The 12,707-nt window shown below is 40.2% G+C and overlaps 1 protein-coding gene across 1 annotated transcript in view; it reads left to right on the top strand.

Moving 5' to 3' along the window:
• The window catches only part of LOC306746509 (contactin-associated protein-like 4), a gene marked incomplete at both ends in the record, with an annotated part of 59,081 nt that overhangs the window by 13,838 nt on the left and 32,536 nt on the right, over positions 1 to 12,707 (top strand). Inside the window, 3 exons of the mRNA XM_079229431.1 lie at positions 677 to 870; positions 5,445 to 5,592; positions 6,548 to 6,733. Of these exons, the coding sequence (XP_079085557.1) occupies positions 677 to 870; positions 5,445 to 5,592; positions 6,548 to 6,733 (528 nt within the window). The remainder of the gene's footprint in view (positions 1 to 676; positions 871 to 5,444; positions 5,593 to 6,547; positions 6,734 to 12,707) is intronic.

Genomic DNA, 12,707 nt, shown 5'->3' with positions numbered 1-12,707 from the left:
AAGTGCCGAGCTCACGCACAACAAAATGCATCCTCACAATGTTCTGACAGAAAGACGTCACTTTAGGATGACTCTGCACACACACACACACACACACACACACACACACACACACACACACACACACACACACACACACACACACACACACACACACACACACACACACACCTTTTTGGTATTTTAATAATTGAATGTGTCTTCATCTCACGCTCCTCTGCCCTGGTTTTTCGGATTATATGGAGGTCTGCAATAAACTGGGCACTTTAATATTGTATAAGGCTTCATGCCTCGGCTGCAGCTTATTTTACACGGAGAACAGTCCTTAAGCTACAGATTAAACTCTTTTCACTGGTCCAAATTAAACATCAAAGACATAAATTGATAAACTATTTGCGCTCAGGGCTTTTTGAACTATGTTTTTTAAACTATGGGAAACTTTGTGTCTGATTAAATAAGTTTAGTACAAGTGTCTTCTGTGTAATGTATGGATTTGCATGTATTTTTTTATGTCATTTAAAAGATCCAGCAGCGCCAATCTTTTCACATTTCACAGTGTTTTTATTGATATGGCAACTCGTAACTTCTCTTCTTAAGCACCAAATATGATTTATTTTAGAAATAAGTCCTCTCTTCTTTCTCTGGGCGACTCAAAGGTGTGTCTCTCTTCCTCCAGGAGCTGGAGGCTGGTCTCCTCTGAGCTCAGACCGCTATCAGTGGTTGGAGGTCGACCTGGGCGGCCGGACACAGATCACCGCCGTGGCCACGCAGGGCCGCTACGGCAGCTCTGATTGGCTGACGGCCTACCTGCTGATGTTCAGCGACGCCGGACACAACTGGAAACAGTACCGACAGGAGGAGAGTATCGAGGTGAGTGCACATCCCACTATGCATCCTCATCCAACGGTTCATATAGTAGGGATTCGGTGTTGACTTCTGGTTTCCCGCGGGACACGAACAAAGGTCCTCTGGGTGAAAGTCCTCTGGGTTTTTGGACCCAACGATTACCCCCAACCTCTTCAACCCACTCAGTTTGTCTCCCTTTAAACTTCCTTGTTTACAATTACATGACATCACATACAAATGTGATGTTGTGAGATACATGTGCATTAAAGTGCTTTACTTTTTAGTTGAGAACCGACACCTTCTGCAGGAAACAAAGCCACCTTTACAATGTCCCCTGGATTATTGCAGGCTGTTCTCATCACACATTCGTCGATGTAGATATCCCACAAAATCAGTTTATATATAATCTACGTAATCATGAACCAGGAAGTATAAAGACAGCAAAAACATGTACATGAGGATTTCTTCTCATAATTTCATGTAATTTCGTCCTAAAGTAACTCAACTTTTGCAGCTATTTTCACCCAAACCACAATCTTTTCCTAAATCTAACTATGTGGTTGTGTTGCCTCAACCTATCTAAGTTGCTTCCCGTGAAGACAGAAGTTCATTTTAAAATACTGCATGCATGTAGTGGAAATATGCACATGTTACTGGACTTGAGGCGTATTTTTATCACAAGATGTCATGCAAACTGCTGCTTGAGGATTCGTTATGTGCAATAAACAAACTGTCACTTAAGGACCCCGAACGTACAGGAATCAGCGTCTCATTTACTGCAACAACTCGTAAAGCGCTCACCGCGTTAACCTCATTACACTTAAGCCGGTGGAGCGTTACTTCAAAGCGGTTAAATTCTCCCAGCGACTTGGTGACGGACGGCTTCCATGTTCAAGCGTCTCGCTCCAGGTTAAAACGAGACTCCTTCACAGAGAGAACAGGGCTTCTCGTGGCTTAAAAGCTTGTTGATTTCACACTCAGCATAATTCAGGGGATAAATCCATGGCGACTCTCCAAAGTCCTGCTAAAGCTCCGCATGTTAGGCAGCCTAGTTTATTTGGGGGAGCAGAGTGGAACTGTTGAGCTGCTTCATCAGTCACAATTCTTCCAGGATTTCTCTTTTCCTTGAAGCTTACTGCCAGAGTGATGCTCCCACCTTTTCTCTCTCCTCTTCTTCACTTCACGTAGTAAAAGGTGTGGAAGAAGCCAGCAGATCGTGTTTTTGACTACATAATTCTCCTTATCAGGAATATATAGTATGGTACAGCATAGGTTTCCTCATAGGAACGATGAAGACTGTTAATGAGGGTCATGCTGAAATGCAAATATGTTGGTCTCTATGTGCCAAAAGAGAGAAAAGCTTTAAGTAGATGAACATTGAAGTAAAGTAGAAGATGAAGGTGTGGAAGTCAAGGGCAATTGAAAGTTGAAAGTTTTTACCCCAAACCTGCTGTCTTTTTCTTTTTTACAATGGGCAAAACTGCAATTATCAGAAACTACAATTATCAGAGCCAGACATGTCTGTAAAATATGTCATTGATGTCATCTTGTCATATTTCCAACGGTCCTTGAACACTTCCCAAAGCAAACTAAACTCAGCTCAAAATTGTGATATTTTCGTCAAAATCATTTCTCATTAAAAAAGCTCTCCCTGAATAAAGTGTTTGTGCCCAGATCCTGTAAGAAGCATCACATCCATTACGCATGAAGCCAGGAGACCAACAGTCACGTGACCAAAATGTCCAACATTGGCAACACTTGTGGCAACTTGGAACCATGTTGGATATATGGATTCATTGGTTGCCAAGTTTTCTAAAATAAGTTATCAAAGAAAATCAACAATATGCCATTATAGCTGTGTTGTAGTGCACAAGACGTTTTTTTTTTGTTCTCTCTACTTCCAGCCATGAGGGTGTTACCATGGAGATACAGGACTTTATATATATATATATATATATATATATATATATAAAGTATATATATATATATATATATATATATATATATATATATATAAAAAATATATATATATATATATATATATATATAAAAAAAAAAAATATATATATATATATATATATATATATATATATATATATATATATATATATATACATATAAATATAGTGGGGTGAGAGCATTTCTCCTGTGTTGAAACTTGATGAAGCTTCAGTCATGTCATGTTTTCTGGAGTCTTTTACTTCAACACCCTCCTCGCCCTCCTTTTCTCTTTCCTTCTCTTTACTTTGGCCCAAAGTCTCTTTACAGGACGTTCTCTCACTCGTGTCTTCTTCCCAAAGCCGATGCCTCACCTGAACGAGCGGCTGTCACTTGTGGAGGCGAGCACTCGGTTTCCTGTCAGACTAAAGGGTGACTTACAGAATGCGGTTCAGATGATAAGTCCACCTTTCAGAGGGCAGGTTCGAAGCAGCACACTGGGGTTCAGTTACAGCGTCGCCGCAGGTCTTAGGTTTAATAGTCCCGAAATGCAATCTATTGGTTCCATGTACATGTTCCACGCTGCTCGGGGCGTAAACAATGCCGATGGGAACTCTATTAGATGCTTTTACCTGGTCGAGACACAAATGAAACGATGCAACGGCCAGAGAAGGTGGTGGAGAGTTAAATTATCACAACGGCTGGAGGGGAGATGATCGACATCTTCTTGTCCCATATACGTTTTTGTGGTTTTAATGACTAAACTTAACTGTATACGTAGTTATCGAAGCCCAAAGATGGAGTCGTGTGTCCTAAACCTATAATGCTCGTTTTGTCCCGACACAAACAAAACAACAAAACGACCTCAACAGATCGCATTTCGTGACTGTATGCATGATTTAACCTTTTAAAAAACAATCTATTTTTAGGCCGTTTCCTCGAAAATGTCATACCCAAACTAAAAAGAGTGTATCTCTGCAACCACTAGGGCTGTTTGAATAATGTTGGTGTTATAATAAAAGGTGCACATGTGAGATGTTGTTCAAATGTGTAAATATCAGTCTATATGTTACTGGTTAAGAGTAAATGAAGATGACACACAGAAACAAATGAAAAGGTTTCAGGTCCGCCTATAAAAAAATCACTTTCAGGATGATTATTTCTTTGAAATGATGCAGCTGTAAGGTCCAACTCTAACCCAAATCATAGCTCAATATGTGAACATTCTCTAACCCAAATCATAGCTCAATATGTGAACATTCTCTAACCCAAATCATAGCTCAATATGTGAACATTCTCTAACCCAAACCATAGCTCAATATGTGAACATTCTCTAACCCAAATCATAGCTCAATATGTGAACATTCTCTAACCCAAACCATAGCTCAATATGTGAACATTCTCTAACCCAAATCATAACACAATATGTGAACATTCACTAACCCAAATCATAGCACAATATGTGAACATTCTCTAACCCAAATCATAACACAATATGTGAACATTCTCTAACACAAATCATAACACAATATGTGAACATTCTCTTACCCAAATCATAACACAATATGTGAACATTCTCTCTGCAAAGGTTCACTTTGATAAAGTGAAGCAGAACAAAGTTAGAGACGGTTTAGAACAGAGAACATTCAGACGATGACTCCAACATTTGCATTGGGGCACATTTGCACACATCTGTGACATTTTCATTTTCTCATGTATCAAACCATATATTTCACTTCCAAATACAGCAGGTTTTTTTTTCTTCATAAAACAAGCTGTGATTTACAGTTTTATGTAACAATCGCTCAGTTTTTAAAAGGTTTCAAGGTGAAGGTGTTCCATCCTGTTCGGTTCAGATTCACTCTCTTACTTTACCTCCTTATAGAGGTCAGAGGTCAGCTCCTCACCAGCAGCAGCACTCTGTGGTTTCTTCAAGGACATTTCAGTCATCCTGCTGCACCTTTACTTCAGCACAGCGCTGACATTCTTCAGTGTGATTGTAGGTTGAGTTTGCAGTATTTGCATATAGATTAAAAATCAAATAAAGTTTTCCGAGCCGGAGGATGGACTTTGGTTTCTTTTTGCGAAACAATGAAATGTCTGAGGAGCCGACAGAGAGAGAGAGAGAGAGAAGGAAATCAAGACAAGAAAAATCAGAAGCAGAAGTAATTTAAGGAGCAAAAGATTCAGACTTTTCTCACTCACGTAAAGTTATTTTACTTCTTTGTCCCCGTGAGAATAAGCAGAAAACCTGGGAAGCAAAACGCAAAGTAGAGAAACGTTATAGAGAAAGTTGATGATAAAGTTTAAAAAAAAAGGTTAAAACACTTTCAGAATTAGTCTGCGGGGATCACGGAGGTTAATAAATGTTATTCTCCACGGGCCAAGTGTTTACCAAAGCGTCTGAAAACATAATGAAAACTACAACTGGAGCTTCACAAATCCAATTTCCTACCTGATTGAGACTCCGTTCAGCAGGAACGAGGCTCCACGGCGTTCCCTTCATTAAGAGGAACATTAAAGAGTCGCCTCTCACAGGAGCATTGGGGGTTTGACGAGTAAACATCGAGAGGAGGGTTTGCTTTGTGGTGTCAACAGATGGACAGATGCATGCTGGGTAAGCCAGATGCTGACTGTGTGTTTTTTCTTTTCTTCTTCAGGCTTTTCCGGGCAACTCGAATGCAGACAGCGTGGTGCAGCACAAGCTGCAGCATCCGGTGGTCGCCCGCTACGTCCGCCTTGTCCCTCTGGACTGGAACGCCAACGGCCGGATCGGACTCAGACTGGAGACCTATGGATGCCCGTACGGTCAGTCTGGACTAAATCCTCCATTTATAGACATATAGTAGAGTCCTTCACATCGTTGAAAAGATGGTTTACACCAACCATAATTCATTTAATCTGAGATTAGTTCTAATCAGAGTTTAGCAGGTTTAAAGTGACTAAATGCATCTTTGAAGATAGATTATTCAGTATAGTGCTTGTGTATCCAAATAAAAATGTATTGAATAAATAGATGTGTTGTGCTGTCTGGACCTGATAAGTTTATAAGCATAACTATAAAAGAGAAGGGCAGAAAACCGTTAACTTTCGGCTTTTCTGCATTCTTTATTAGCAAAGAGTCACTCGTGATGAGTCGGCATAAAAGCTCTAATTTCTCCTGTTTTAAGAACACTTGTTGGCTGAATTATTAGAGCAATATGGGCAAATATTAGAAGATGAAACAACAGAACAGTGAGGGAAAACCTTTTCAAAGTAAAAGAAGAAAGAAAGTTCCTGTTCAGCTTTTTTTTTTCTTGTTAAAGCGATGACTGACAACAGAGAGGCTCTTCTTTATAGTTAACGGTGATTAGAGAGTAAACACGTCATTATTCTACATTCAGGGATTGTTTCTTTGTTTCTTTGATGGTTCATCATAAGTTGGCAGTGCACAGAAATGATTTACGATGAAATAAAGTTTTTTGGATGAAAGCGCCGCCGCCTCCAAAGAGAGAGATTTATGTGTTTGAGATCTTCAAGGACGAGAATCTAAACTTTGGTGACGGTCGTCCTTCAAGCGTCTCCGTCATCCACATGTAGCTCACGTTCCATTGAATGTGTCTGTGGGGTTAAAAAAAGTACAATATTTCACGTAAATGCGTGTTATTCACAACTAAAATGTGACCGATGAGCTGAGGACATTTCCATAAACTCTGCGTGAGAGGAAAGTCCTCAGAATATTACATTTCCGGGTTTATTAAAAGTCCTGTTCTGTCGTCTCCAGACTCCGGCGTGCTCGGCCTGGATGGCGGCAGCAGCCTCCTCTTCAGGCTGAGTCCCGGGCCGAGCGTCTCTCTGGCCTTCAAGGCCCTGAGGAGCTCCGGAACTCTTCTCCACGCCGAGGGGCCGAGCGAGCAGAGCCTCGTCCTCCAGCTGGAGAGAGGAACGCTGCTGCTGCTGCTCCGGAAAGGTACGACTCCTCTTCTGCTTTAAGGAACGCTTTGCCGATGCAGGGACGCGAGGGATTACGTCACCGAGCCAGACGTTTACTGCTGATGCTGACATGCAGGTCATGTCATCAATCTACTGGGTGATGTAGAAATGTCTGAAAGCTTTTTGGTGGCAGAACCTCGTTGTGTTATTGCTCAGCCACACATTTAATGGTGGATAATCTCACGCTGTTTGTTCAGCAGATTCTGTTCTTTTGTTGTGTTTTCTTTGGTATTGGATATTAAAGTCCTCAAGCCTGTGAAAATGTTCCAAAGATTTGTAAAATGTAATGTTTCCCTGCAAAAAATGTAAAAAAAATTGCATTATATATATATATTATTATTATTATTATTTTCTGTCCAAAAATATTTAGCAAGAAAAATTCGCAGACAGTTTCAAAAATGTATTGTTCAATTTTTTGGGGGGGTGTTGACAAAATGTCCGCAAAATAGTGATCAAGTGTCTTAAAGTAATGTTTCCCCGCAAATAAATTTAAAATGTGCTTGAAATTAGAAGAAAGAAAAATAAATGTATGTCCTAAAATATTTTGGAATACAAAATTCTGACATTTAAAAAAATGTTTTGTTTAATTTCAGGGGGAGGAAGTATTGACCAAATGTCCCAAAAAATGTTGAGGATACTTTAGTGTTCATTTAATTTTTCCATTTAGGAAAAAGATGGACCTTGCCTTGTTCCGCTCAACGTGATTGGTCGATGCCTTTACTGTAAGAGCTAATGTTCTAAAAGAAAGATGAATTTCTGTTTGCCCTCTGCTCTCACTTTCTTCTTCTGCCGCTTTTATTGTTCCGCACGCATGAAAATGTCACGACGCTCTCTGCTGCTTTTCTTCACGCGCTGCTTTCTAACTGCTGATCTACCTTTTATATCAGGCGCTCCATTGTGCTTCTTCCTCTGTTGTTCTCTTCCTCTTCCTCTCTCTCTCTCTATGCTTCCTCCAGAGGCATTCACCATCTGAAAACACAATACCATTCTGCTCTTTGTGCATCTGCCTTGAACACATTTTTAATGGATCACTTCCTGTGACTTCAAAGCATACGTTTGTGTTTCTGTAAGCAGGAGTTTATAATTCATAGAGTGGGACATGCTCATGCGCTTATATGTTTAATGTTTCATAGGTTTACGGAATATTGAGGAGGAAAAGCTTGATCCTCAATCTTGAAAGTTTCAGAAAAAAAGACCTGCATCAGCACAAAAAGACGTGAACCTGGAGATATGTGTTACTTGCATTAAATACCATTATAGCAAGTAAACCAGACAACCAGCAGCATTTTAGAAACAAGGACTCATAAACATCAAATTATCAGAGGACTCTATATTAATCCAGAAACATATCATCAGACAACGGTTCATTGGATATCTTACAAAGAAGTGTCATCTCCCGCTTTATTACACGCAGAATGGCTTTTCAAAATAAACTTCCTTCGTCACAGGAAACGCGTGGAAGGTGAAGGAAAAGATGGTGGCTGACAGATGTTTGGTGATAAATAAATCAACGTTGTGGTCTGAAGGTTCCACTCATCCACCCAACCTCCTCCCTATGCAATGTTTAATCAATTTCAATAATTTAGTCATTACTTGTGTTGTGCATCATGTGCAAATACACTTGAGGGGATCATTTTCTTTAAAAAAACCACAACATTTTTCTCTCTTTTTGCAATCCAAACCGCAAAAAATGAAAGCTTGTACTTGCCATGCCGCCATCTTGGTGCAGTGACAGCGAGGTTAAACGCGTTCTCATCTTTCTTCTTCTGCAGAAACGTTGTCCGAGGCAGACGCTTCCGCTTCGTCTCTGAAATCGTGACCTGAAGCAGATCTAATCTAATTGTGTCTGCAACTTATTCCGATGCATTTTGGGGGTTTGTTAAATGCCATGTTTGCGTATTTTGCATCTATAGCTCCCTTAGGAGGAGTTATTTTTCTTCCATAATCATAAACATGAAGCAATCAACTATGATGATGTTTTAATTCATAAAAGAACAATGCTGACAAACAGTTATATGATGATGACGCTTCATGATCGTGAGGTCAGAAGATCGAGCCAAACTTGAGTTAATATGAAACGTGAAATCTTGAAAAATGTAACAGATGGATGTGATCTTTGCTGCAGAAGACTCAGTTCTCAGTTCTCAGCTTGTGTGTGTGTGTGTGTGTGTGTGTGTGTGTGTGTGTGTGTGTGTGTGTGTGTGTGTGTGTGTGTGTGTGTGTGTGTGTGTGTGAGTAACGCCCTGTTACTTCCTCTCTGCTCGCCTGCAGCCGTCCAAACTGTTTGAATAAATGTGCCCGGCTTATTGTAACGTAAGCGCTCTCTCCCCAAAGCGTCCCGTCTCCTCGCCGCCGAGCATTCATCATAAACGTCGGCTCGTGGTTCATAATGAAGCTCGGCCCATAGCGGATCGATGCTCACAGGTCTCGTGGCCTCTGGCTGACATTTGGTTTGAAAACAGACAGGATGTGACTAATGCACACAGGGAAGTCCTCGCGCTGCACTTTGCTGACGGTGCAGGTTTGCACATCTCAGTTTGGACTCAAAATCCAAAAGAAAAGTTTCTCTCACATTATAAACTATAGTTTGCACAAAGAGAGCACAGAGCATTCTGCAGCACTCAGATCTCCTTTTCTGGGTTTCTAGTTCATCAAAACCCTCAAAAGACATCAGCTTCCTAGAAACATGAGAGGCAGCCGCTCACATGTTGAAGCTTCACTTAAATATATCAAAAAGTCTTTCATGTCCGTTCCACATCAGTCTTTCAATTATGTATTTAAACAATTTTATGTCATTTTGAATGGAATTTTCTTTCCAGTTTTTATTCATCTGTTGGAATTTTTGTATTACGTATATAATATGCATTATATGCATTTACATAATATTATATATTATGGAAATGCACTTTCTTCCTCACACTTTTTATTGAATTTATCCAAAACAGGAAGGCTTTCAGTTTTTTTTAATCGTTTTTTATGATAAAAAGATTATAGTTGTCATTATTAAGACACATCAAAATGACATGTTGCATTTATCCGTGTGGCGCTAGCTTGTTAAAACGGAGAACAAAAGCTCTCATTCCTCCTGAAGGGACGATGAGACTTTGAGGTAAAAGATGCTGAAACAGAGAAGATGGATTTCTGCTCGTTCAGAAATGGAGACATTATTGTCTCATATGTTCATATTCACGTGTTACTGTGAAAGACAACATGTTGACATGAAACCTGTTGGGTGCGGACAATAACTCATCCTGATGAAGTCCTGACAGCTTCGTCTGGTCGAGTTCAATGCTTCAGCATCGACCCGTCGTGTTGCGCAACTCTGTCCTGATTTATGACAAGACGTCTCAGCTGAGCTCCGTCACAATAAATACATACACAGATTAGGGAGAGAGAGAGAGGGGGGGAGGGAGAGAGGGAGAGAGAGGGGGATGGGGGGAGAGAGAGGGGGAGGGAGAGGGGAAGGGAGAGGGAGAGAGAGGGAGAGAGGGAGGGAGGGAGGGAGAGATGGAGGGAAAGAGAGGAAGGGAGGGAGAGGGAGGGAGAGAGAGGAGGAGAGGGGGAGAGAAAGAGGTAGGGTGTCAGAAAGGGAGTGGGAGGGAGGGAGAGAAGGAGGGAGAGGGAGAGAGAGGAGGAGAGGGGGAGAGAAAGAGGTAGGGCGTGAGAAAGGGAGAGGGAGGGAGGGAGAGAAGGAGGGAGAGGGAGAGAGAGAATGTTGTTTCTGCGTATAAAGCATCATAAATGTACTGATGATGCTTTGTAATTTGCTGATAGAACTGTATAATTATGGTTTTAAATATCCATACAACTTTTTTATAACAATCATGTGAATACATTATAAAGTACTTGACTAATGACTAGTAAGGTACTAGTCACATCTGCTTTCATCCTCGGGATAGTTTGTTTATGGTAATAGTTATGAATAAATTATAATGCATATGAATAAATTATAATGCATATGAATAGATTTTAATGCATATGAATAAATTATAATGAATAGATTATATTGCATATGAATAGATTATAATGTATATGAATAGATTATAATGCGTATGAATAGATTATAATGCATATGAATAGATTTTAATGCATATGAATAGATTATAATGCATATGAATAGATTTTAATGCCTTATCTTATCAGTGATTATAAAGTGTTTTATGACATACTACGACCCTTGTTATAAAGCATTATGATACTATATAACTAGTACAGTGATATAGGCAGATTATATCACAGATTATAACCAGTATATTTATTGAGTGTCATATAGAAAGCATAACCCAAAAGTTATTTCTGGAGGTTTTTCTAAATTGTCGTGAAAAAGAAAAAAAAGAAACGATTACAAAGTCCGTCTGATTCTTCAGGAAGGATGCAGGTTTTTGGGGACAATATCACAACCTTACTTTTATATTGATGTATCATAAAAAAGAAAACTTCCAAAAGGTGGAACAGCAGTGGAATATCAATGGAGCAATAACCTTTCTCTTCAAACACATAACTTTTTCTAAGATGTTTCCTCGGAGCACTTGTTTGCGATATAAAGGAATATCTTATCTTATCATATATCTTATCTTATCATATATCTTATCTTATCTTATCATATATCTTATCTTATCATATATCTTATCTTATCGTGCTCCGTGTTGACTGATTGTTCGTATCGTCTCAATAATTTAAGGCGGAATTAAATGAGATTGCCGAAACAATTACGGCCGTCTGTCACCTGATGAGCGTCGTCAATGTCCTCCAACAAAAATGAGATCTCGAGCCGTGATGCTTGAGGGTCTGGAAGGATCTAACGCAGGAACTGCACGGTAAAAAGTAAAAAGATGAAATAAAAAAAGTAACTTTTAGCTGCTGCTCGGGTCATAAAAGAAAAGTACAGTTCCCTTTAAAAGAATCCCGTGAAGAAGGCGACCTGAGTCCTGAGGAAACGCTCTGAAATGAAGACGCCCTCGCAGAACCATTAGTGATTCTGGAGATCACACAGAAGCTTCCAGAAGCTTCCTGAAGAGACATGGAGGGCAAATGTTATCGATGTGGAGGATCTTCTGAGCTGTGAAGCGGCTCGGAATTGAAACAAAAAAAGAATACAGCTTAAGGGATTTTTCAACTGTTTCTCCCATCTGTGAGATATAAAAAGAGAGTGTGGACCTTATTCTTTGAACTTTGTCCGTCCAATTTATTTTTTTAAAGGTGTCCTGTGGTCACCATGAAGTCACCCATTGGCTCTTAGACGACGGTTTCTGAAGCCTCGAGTTCGTCATTATGACATCGCCATCTTGTGCTTTTGCAACCAGAAGTGTCACAAGAGGGCGACACGAAGACCAAGTTCATGTTTACAATGTTTAGAGAGAAGTAGAGTCATTTCTATAGACTTCTATACAGCCAGAGGAGTCAGGAGAGATAATGCAGCTTTAATACATGAAGCATATACTTCTATACAACCAGAGGAGTCTCCCCCTGGTGGTCAGTAGAGATAATGCAGCTTTAACACATGAAGCATAGACTTCTATACAACCAGAAGAGTCACCTCCTGGTGGACAGGAGAGAGAATGCAGCTTTAACACATGAAGCATAGACTTCTATACAACCAGAAGAGTCACCTCCTGGTGGACAGGAGAGAGAATGCAGCTTTAACACATGAAGCATAGACTTCTATACAACCAGAAGAGTCACCTCCTGGTGGACAGGAGAGAGAATGCAGCTTTAACACATGAAGCATGGACTTCTATACAACCAGAAGAGTTGTCCCCTGGTGGTTAGTAGAGAGAATGCAGCTTTATCACATGAAAAATATACTTCTATACAACCAGAGGAGTCGCCCCCTGGTCTCTCTCTCTCTCTCTGACATGTGTCAACCTCAGTCTGCTGATCAATGATGATTAACTTCCCTTCCCCGTCTGCATCCTCCCCTCTCTCTCCCTCCCTCTCTTTCTCTCTCTCCC

The sequence above is a fragment of the Taurulus bubalis genome (assembly GCF_910589615.1).
Source record: "Taurulus bubalis genome assembly, chromosome: 14".
Lineage (NCBI taxonomy): Eukaryota > Metazoa > Chordata > Actinopteri > Perciformes > Cottidae > Taurulus > Taurulus bubalis.
The sequence above is the reverse complement of the archived record's forward strand: the minus strand, read 5'-3'. Positions and strand labels throughout refer to the sequence as shown.